Raw genomic sequence first — 10,077 nt, forward strand, 5'->3', positions numbered from 1 at the left:
ATTTTTAATATGTTTGCTTTTTTAACTTTTATACTAGAATTGAAAGTGACTTATGTATCACCAACACAATATCAGAGAATTCTCACTTTGACTATATATATTTACTTTATGACAACCTTAATAAGTGGAAATTATGATCTGTTCTCTGGAGAAAAACCAACCTAGATTGAAACAGGACCCATATCATTCACCATTCACAAAAATTAATTCAAGATGGATAACAGATTTAAATCTAAGACATGAAATCATAAGAATTCTAGAAGAAAATGTTGAAAAAACTCTTCTAGATATCAGCCTAGGCAAAGAATTTATGAAGAAGACCCAAGGGCAATGATAGGAACAACAAAAATAAATAAATGGGACTTGATTAAATTAAAAAGCTTCTGCATAGCCAAGGAAACAATCAATAGAGAAAATAAACAGCCTACAGAATGGGAGAAAATATTTGCATACTATACATCTGATATAGTGCTAATAACCAGAATCTACAAAGAACTCAAGCAAATCAGCAAGAAAACATCAAACAACCCCATTAAAAAAGTGGACAAAAGACATGAACAGAAGCTTTTCAAAAGAAGATAGGCTAATGGCCAATAAACATATGAAAAAATGCTCAGTGTCACTAATCATAAAAGAAATGCAAATCAAAACCACAATGAGATATCACCTACCTCTAGTAAGAATGGCTTTTATCAAAAAGCCCCCAAATAAAAGATGCTGGTGTGGTTGTGGAGAGAAAGGAACACTTATACACTGTTGGTAGGACTGCAAACTAGTGCAGCCTCTATGGAAAATAGTTTGGAGATTCTTCAAAGAACTAAAAGTAGACCTACCATTCGATCCAGCAATCCCACTACTGGGTATTTACCCAAAGGGAAAAAATGTCATTTTATCAAAAAGACACTTGCCCTACAATGTTTATTGCAGCAAAATTTACAATTGCAAACATGTAGAAACAACCCTAATGCCCACCAATACATGAATGGATTAATAAAATGTGGTATATGTATAGCATGGAATACTACTAAACTACAAAAAACAATGGTGATCTAGCACCTCTTATATTATCCTGGATAGAGATTGAGCCCATCCTTTGAAGTGAGCTATCACAAGGATGGAAAAACATGCACCACATGCACTCGCCATCAAACTGGTACTAATTGATCAACACTAAGGTGCTCACATGGTAGTAATACTCACTGGGTGCCAGTTAGGTAGGGGATGGGGGGGTTGGCAGTAGAGGGAGTGGGGTGGGTAAACCCACAGCTAATGGAGACAGGGCACACTGTATAGGGGAAGGACATGCTTGTGGCCCTGGCTTGAGGGAGGCAAATGTATTTTATGTAACCAAAATGTTCATAATATCCTGAATTAAAAAAAACACACACATACCCAGTGTGGAATACCTTTAAACATTAAAAAAAATAATAATAAATAAAAAGATACTTTAGGGAAAAAAAGAAAGAAAATGCAACTTAAAATGGTCAAATACTATTTTCTCTGATGGGCAAAAATAAAAAGTAAGACGGATCATTAGCCTGAACTAATGACTGTGTAGAAATCAGAAGATTTATATTAATAAATGTATAGTGAGAGTATAAACCTATGGTACTCCTTGGAGGATCAGTTGACAGTAGTTAAGATTATAAAGGCCAATCTGTGACCCAGTGATCCCACTGGCAGATTCTAAAGGCTGCCCTTACTCATTCTCCTTTGCTGCACCGTTGTTTCCTCTCTTGGCATTTATTTAAATGTTGAGGTAGCCCCATAGCTCTACACGTTGCCCTGTTTACCCACACACCCCTCCAGTGCAATTTCACCCAGCCCCCTGACGACCAAGAACACCATGTTCACCACCCTGTTCCATCCCTGATTTTTTCACTGAGTCACAGACTTTCTACTCAATATCTTCATTTAAAGTGAGTAATATCCACCTCCAAGGTGACATCATCAGAACAGAACTATTGGTCTCCCTCTTCTCCGTATTAACTTTTTTATTTCTTCTTCATATCAGTAAATGGCACTATGATAGGCTCAGTTATTAATCTAAAATTCTAGGTGACCCATGATTAATCCCTTTCTCTGCCACTTCACGTCTAGGCCATGAATGAGTCTCCACTGCGTCTCCACTATCCGCCATGTCTCCAAAACATTTCTCAACACGTTCACTTCTCTCTGTTTCCATTGACACTATCCTTGTCTAGCAACTATGTTCTCTCACTTGTATTAATGTTTTTCTATTTAAAAGCAGTGAGTCATTGCTAAGTGCTTCAGCTTGAGACTGTGGAATGAGATCTGACACCGAGTTTAGAACCTCCTTGAGGTCTGATCATCTCTCTGAGCAACCAAGATGCCCACACAGGATCACAGCCATCCCCACTAGAGATGGGACATCTTCCCCCACATGAGTCTTTCCTTCTAATTCCTTTCCAACGTTTCACCTGACTAGATCATTCTTTGGAAACAAAAGATACATTAGCATTGCGGAAAACCGTGTTCCATGATTTGCAGGGAGCAATGTACAGATAGCAGGAAATGTCACAATAAAAAACAATATGTCAGAGTCACATGACCAGTGCTTTGTAAAAGACCACTCATAGGCCAGAGACAAAGGTGCCTCCCACTAAGGAAGAGATGTAAAAGTGTGTCAATCGGAAACACAGCAGCACACCAGGAAAAGGAAATGTGTTGTTTTCTCTATTTGGGAGTATTTAACTTGAAACACAGAATTATGTAATTAAATGATTAAGTTTTCCAGGGGGTAAATTATAACAAGGAAATCATGACATGGTGACAACAGGCCTTCAGCAGGGTATAAAAGGGGATACGGCCAAGAAGACTTCCAAATCCAAGATCTTCACTCTCCTAGAAACCCATCCAAAACCTCCACCCTCTGACACCATGGTCAACTCCTGTTGTGGCTCCATCTGCTCTGACCAGGGCTGTGGCCAGGAGACCTGCTGCCAACCCAGCTGCTGCCAGACCACCTGCTGCAGGACCACCTGCTGCCGCCCCAGCTGCTGCGTGTCCAGCTGCTACAGACCCCAGTGCTGCCAGTCTGTGTGCTGCCAGCCCACCTGCTGCCGCCCCAGCTGCTGCCAGACCACCTGCTGCAGGACCACCTGCTGCCGCCCCAGCTGCTCTGTGTCCAGCTGTTGCAGGCCCCAGTGCTGCCAGTCTGTGTGCTGCCAGCCCACCTGCTGCCGCCCCAGCTGCTATGTTTCCAGCTGCTGCCAGCCCACCTGCTGCCGCCCCAGCTGCTGCCTGCGTCCAGTCTGTGGCCGAGTCTCCTGCCACACCACTTGCTATCGCCCAACCTGCGTCATCTCCACCTGCCCCCGCCCTCTGTGCTGTGCTTCCTCTTGCTGCTGAGCCTGCTGCCCTAGGCCCACCTCTTCCTTCACATCTGTCCCCACAGACATAGACCCTTCTTTTGTGCCGACCATTAGGACACATGGAGTCTGGTTGATGTCACTCCATGGAATGGACTCATGTTTCCAATGAGCCCATCACCATCCCACTGGCTCTGTGAGAACATTCTGGTTCATCTTAAACTCCCTCTTTTGCTTTCTTTCCCTTCCAATGATGGCACCAAATGTAAATTAATCTGTAATCCACTAGCTAAGAAATTATTCCAATCCTCTAAATTTCTCATTCTCCTTATCACTTTGGGGCTCTAGATTATCCTTCCCAAAGAGGTGGACATTGTCTACAGGGCTTGCATTGGTACAGATTTCACACCCTCACACCAGGGGTCCAGTTACGTCTTATATTTTCTCCTAGAGTGAATTTCTTAGGTTTTGTTACTTCTCTGCTTTTTAATAAACTTTTCTGCACATAAAAATTTGTTTGCATGGTTCTCTATTGTTTTCACAATCATTCTACTCAGTAACTAGGCAATTATATTTTACACTAATACAAGAAAGAGCAATCCATGTTGAAACCACTTTGAAAATAAATGCTATATCAAATATAGATAAGATATTAGAACAAAAGTTATTTGTGTGTGTGCGTATGTATGTCTTAATATCCTAAATTTTAAAATATTTAATTCATGTCTTAGCTCTTAATTAAAACACATTACACCTTTAACACATTATACCTCTTAATACCATTGACCTTATTTTGGAGAAAAGGGTGAACCGAATTTCTAAAAATAAGCGTATGCCAATGAAAGACAAAAAATCTCCTATGAAGAATTTAAAGTACTCAATTCATTTAATCCAATAAACAATATTTCAGAATTTATCACCACAATGTGGGTTTTATTTCCTATTGAGTTCTGCTGAGAAGAAATGCATATTGAATTTTATTTCACCTGGATGGTATGGTATATTTCTGAGAGTGCTCTTAGAATTTTTCTTATAATTCAAATATCTCCACATTTAACATTCTAACATATATAGATCCTGGAAGGCTGAAATTTTAAAACTCATTTTCTCTTTTTAAGGATTTTTGAAATTGAAATTAGTTCATAGCCTTGAGTAGTTCTCAGCTGTGGTGAATATCTTAATTAGAATCTCCAGGATTGGTGTCTGCATTTGAATTTGAAAATATGCTACAAGTAATCATGACATGGCCCTCTGGTGGGAGCACTTGCTCTTGATATTTTTACCTATATTGAGATGAGCCATTTACCAGGCTCTGAAATGGCCCTGAACTATTGAACCAATCAGGTTTAAGATTATTTGTGCAGACCCCACTGACAGGCTCCACGTTTCTTCAGATGCCTTTAGAGAAATGTTGCCCAGATCTTAATCATAGATTATGATAACTTCTTGAAATAATAATAAAATATCCTTATTATAGAAACGTTTGGAATCTGCCTTAACTGATTTAATCAAGATGGAACACAGTAAAATGAAATATACTTTAAATTAGACATGGAAGAGCTAGGAGTATTATCATGATACAATAAGTTCTGACAGAAAGCATTTTCCCCTTCTATAGTATATTTTAGTCTAATCGTTTTTTCTTTCCAAATCAACTCTTGTATTCCTTCCTTGTATGTATCACCTAATTTTCAAGCCTCTAATTGGCTGTCATGGGACTGACAACTTGTTACTAGGTGTCCATACATTCCTCTTTCAACCATGACTCAACCTAAGCCTATGCTATAAGTCTCATGAGTCCAGGACACACAGCATATGGGGCAGCAGCTCAGGAAAGCAAATTGAAATGAAATAGCTCCCACTTTACATTGCTGGCATGAGGGCTTATAAGGAGGAGGAGAGGGCCCCCCCCCCCCACTGTGAGTCACTTTGAGCAATGAGGAAGAGAATGGCTCCGGGTGCATGTTGGGGATGAGCAATTTGGGGAAAGGAATTCCAAGCAATGCATTTGGCGTATATCGTCATGCCGTTAACTTATTCTAATAGGCAGTATCACTCTATCTAGGAGTCAAAGTTGCGAATGAAATTATCCTATCTTTCTTTCTGAAGTAACCAAGTGATACTAAATACCCAGTAGTGCAGCCTAGAACTCAGTATTTTTAAAGAGCTTCCTAGGAAGTTCTGGGAAGATGGTCAGGAGAGTCCAAGGCCATGATCTTCTCTTCAACTCATTGCTGGTGTAAATCTGTCTATAAGAATATGGCCTAAAGTCTGGTACACCTGAGACTTTGTCTTCTCAAGAAAATGGATCAAGAGTAGGGCTTTGTCCAATATGGCATACAAGGCCATACTTTTTACAAGGTGGGAAAGACCAAGGACTTAGTGACTTGAGAGGAAATCAGGGTTTCTGTTGCAGCTCATGTGGCTCAAAGACCACTGGCCTTGCTGCTGGTTGAGGTGGGTACTTCCCTGGGCCATATGGAGACCAGCACATGGGAAGAAGTGTCTCTGCTTGTTGTCCACAATTCTTGGAAAGCGCACTGATTTAGAGTACCCTTGAAGGGAGGTGCACTGACGGATACACCTGCTTCCCTTCCACTCAGTTAAACGACTAAGCCTCCCTGATCACACTAAGCTAAACCTTGTTCTCTGTGGAGCAAAATCTCATCACCTCCATCCCATCTTGCTCATAGAGAAGGGGCTCCATGTCACGAGGGGCAAACTGACAGGGTAAGGTCTGGGGGCCCATCTGTGTGCCCACTAGTAGAGTTGAGGGGTCACTTTGGAATAAGTGTACTCTCATCCTAGTGCCATTGCAGTAGCACAGGGATTCTGCCCAGAGGGAAAGGCAGACCATGAACACTAAGGGGTTACTTCTTCCTATGGAGATTGATGTTATCTGGAACAGAGCATGGAAAACACCATGTCTAGGGGCATTGTCAAAAACAATGGAGATTATGAGGCTGGTAGCTCTGCGATAGAAGCATGATACGAGCAGAGAATCCATAAGTTTAATGCAGACAACCAGGGAAAGGTAGCCAAAGATCTCTCATGCAATGGTAGTCAACTCTGGAGGTCAGGATGGCTGTGAAGTAAAATTGTATACATTTGCATATTTCTTCTCCTTTCCTCTCTTAACTAATTTAAAAAGCTATTGCATAAAAACAGTATGGAAATAATTGTATTGTTGGGTCTGTAACAACTGGAGATGTAAACTCAAAGGAAACAGGTGGGAACAAAGCTATTGGGGTAAGGTGATTACATGAGATGTCCATGAATGTATGGGAAGAAGTGAAGAGAACCAGAAAGGTTAAATCATAAGGCTAATATAACTCTACAAATACATGCCTGTTCTTCATTCTTTGCTCAGCTTGTTTAATTATTACATAAAGTAATAATTATAATATATTGTTAGGTTTTTACATATATAGATGTAATGTATATGTAATAGTAATAGCACAAAAATAGGGAGGGACTGGAGCTACATAAGAATAAAGTTTCTACATTTTGCTGGAACTTGGTATAAATCTGAAATACATTCTGATAAATTAAGGTTTGTATCTTATGCCTTATAACACACACACACTCACTCAAAGGAATTAATACATTACACTGGAAAATATCCATTTAACACAATAGAAAGAAATAGAGAAGAAATAAGGATAAGGGATATACGTGCAGAATATATAAAGAACTCGTACAACTCAATAACAAAAGACAAATAACCAAAAAGGAACTAAAATATAAAGTTGTGGCAGATGTTCATAGCAGCATTATTATAATAGTCAAAAAGTCAAAACAATCCAAATGCTCATCAATTGATGAGTGAATAAATAAAATGTATTATATCCATATAATGGAATATTATTCATCAATAAAAAGGAATGAACTACCACTACGTGTGACAATGTGGATGAACCTTGAGAATAATATTCAAATGAAAGAAGTCAGACACAAAAAAAACACATGTTGTATGATTATGGACTCATTTATGTGGAATGTCCAGAAAGTAAATTTATAGAGACAAAAAGTAGATTAGTGGTTACCTACAGCTGGAGTGGAGAGAGGAGGGGCTGAGAGTGACTGCTAATAACTATGAAGTTTGTTTTGGGGAAGATAAAAATGTTGTAACCTTAAATTGTAGGTAATGGTTGTACAACACTGTGCATATAAAAACAAAACAAATGTAGACTTTAAATGGTGAATTGAATGGTATGTGAATTATATATCAATACAGTAGTTTTAAAACTTGAGGGTAGTTAGAATAAATATGACAGGGATAAAATCACCAATTAAGAGACAACAACAATTGAGATCTATACAAATATGCCCAACTGATTTTTTTGACAAATGTGAAAAAGAAATTCAATAAAGGAATACAATCTTTTCAACAAATGGCACTGGAGCAATTGGAGATTCACAGACCAAAAACCAAAAAGAAAAAAAGAAAAGTTCTACCTAAGTCTCACTCGCCTTATTAAAAAAAAAAAAAATTAACTCAAAATGCACCATGGACTTAAATGTAAAATGTAAAACTATAGTTTTATAAAAACTTTTAGAACAAAACACATAGGAGAACATCTTTGGGATGTAGGGCTTGGCAAAGAGTTCTTACTCTTGACATGGACACGCTTGAAACTCTGACTCGGGGCAGGGGGTGGGCAAGGGCAATATATGTAACCTAAACATTTGTACCCCCATAATATGCTGAAATAAAAAAAAGACAACACAAGAGATATTGGTGGTGATGAAAATGTTCTGTATTTTGATTGATTCAATAAGCATAAGGAGTAACAAAACAAAAATAAAAGTAAACGAAACAAATGGGGACTTTTTAAATATACTCCAAAACTATTAATGATAAAGAAACAAAATCACAATGTATTAGGTTTGCTGCGACAGATTTCTCAGTCCTTGCCACTTTACACAGATATGTGTGCACTCGTGTGTATTGAGAGAAAAGTGCTGCCATGAGAATCACAATGAGACAGCAATTACTGTCTTAAATAACTAACAATGTTAAGTTTAAGGGCATGATTTTCTTTATGCTATGAATTCCATATTGCTCTCCTGATAGCTGACAGTGTTGTTTACTTTTTTGCTTTTTATTTTATTTTGCAACTAAATTTTGCTTCTAACTAGAGTCCTTGACTCTTAGACATATTGATATTATCGGCTATGGAATGGAAATTCTCTCAAAGACCTGAGAAGTTGTCATAAAACCTGTACTTCCAAAACAAAAGGTAGCTGTGAAAGAACAGAGGTAAAGCAATCTAATGGCCACCTTGGTGCCAGGCTGTGTTGGGTGAGACCATGAATCTTAGCTTCACTTGTCATGGTGAGAAGACCAATCTAAACACTGCAGCACGAGCTGAGTGGAGCCAGAATGGATGACAGTTCTTGACAATGTGTGTTGTCAAGAACAAATGTGGACAGTAATTAGTATTTAACTGTAAATGCATTTCCATGGCAATCAAGCCCCTCAAAATGAGAAGCCTGCCAGTCTTTGTAGCCTTAACTTCCTACTGCCCTACCCGTAAGCTGTGTGGCTCCCAGCCATTCCCAGTGGTTTTGCGCTTCAACTCAAAATGCCAGCATCACTGCTCATGGCACTCCTCTCTATATCTTATGATCCCTCATAATTATTATTATTGCTAAAAAGGGTAGGATTTCTCCATCTTAAAATATCTACAGGAAGGACCAAGAAAACAGAAAGACAATTTCTTTATTCTATTGACCCCTGTATTTTGCTTAAGTCTCTTTTTTCATGGGTTAAGTGGCATCAGACAGGACAAGTAAAGCCAAGTGGGTGCAGGAGACATTTGGTTCACTTTCCTGAATATGTCCAAGTCTGTGCAATATCTAGGGATACCCCAAGGGTGCAGGCTGAGCACGCAGCTTACAAGCACAGCCTGAGTCCTTCCGCTGTACGATCTCACACTTGCCTACCATTCCAACTCTTCCCCAACTCCTCCCCAGACCTTCCCCAGAGGGAGTGTTTCCTTGCCCACGTGTGATTCCACCTGTGACTAAGAGCTTCCTCATTTGCTTATGGCTGTTTTAGTATAGTGTCATTAACATGAAGGGCATGGGGTGAGGCCAGCAAGGTTTAATGTCTGCCACGTTTGGTTGACAGCAACTGATTTCTTGGCTCATCTCACTCTTGTCATCCACAAGAATGCAAAAGCTTCCCTGTCTCCTCCTCCTCCCCTTCATCTCATGGGTTTGGGACCTGTACATTTTTCCTAAATGTAGTGACTTAACTCGTTCTATTATAAAAATTATTCCTTCTGTCTCACCTGTCTCTAAGACAAAAACTCCGCCCTCTGATCAATCCTACCTGATGGATTCTACCTACATTGGTCCTTCCTCTTATCCCCAAGATTAGATTGTGAGCTCCCTGTAGGAAGCTCCTGCACCTCACACATCTTGATATCATCCCCAGAGTCCAACAGTGCAATGAACATGCCAGCTGATCAATCGTTGTATTGACTGAATAAGAAAACTATTGTTAGTCAAATAAAATGAGTTATCTTATTTTTAAAAATATATTTCAAAAGTCCTTTCTATAACACAAGCATTAGATAATATTTGCAAAAATTCGTTTTCTTTCCTAGCCATAGAAACCCAAACTTCTCTTCATTTTGAGAAAAATGATGCTAAAAAATAAACTGATAATCAATTCTCAAAAATAACTGAAGAAAGATAAAGAATTTCTGATATCAAGATGATATTTATTGAAGAA

At 39.1% G+C, this 10,077-nt stretch overlaps 1 protein-coding gene across 1 annotated transcript; it reads left to right on the forward strand.

The window, feature by feature from the left end:
* Window positions 1–2,901: 2,901 nt before the first annotated feature.
* Window positions 2,902–3,372, forward strand: LOC138391570 (keratin-associated protein 4-12-like). The gene has a single exon (XM_069481402.1). It carries the CDS (start codon window positions 2,902–2,904, stop codon window positions 3,370–3,372), a length of 471 nt encoding a protein of 156 aa, XP_069337503.1.
* Window positions 3,373–10,077: the final 6,705 nt, after the last annotated feature.

Source organism: Eulemur rufifrons, chromosome 9 (genome assembly GCF_041146395.1).
Source record: "Eulemur rufifrons isolate Redbay chromosome 9, OSU_ERuf_1, whole genome shotgun sequence".
Taxonomy (NCBI): domain Eukaryota; kingdom Metazoa; phylum Chordata; class Mammalia; order Primates; family Lemuridae; genus Eulemur; species Eulemur rufifrons.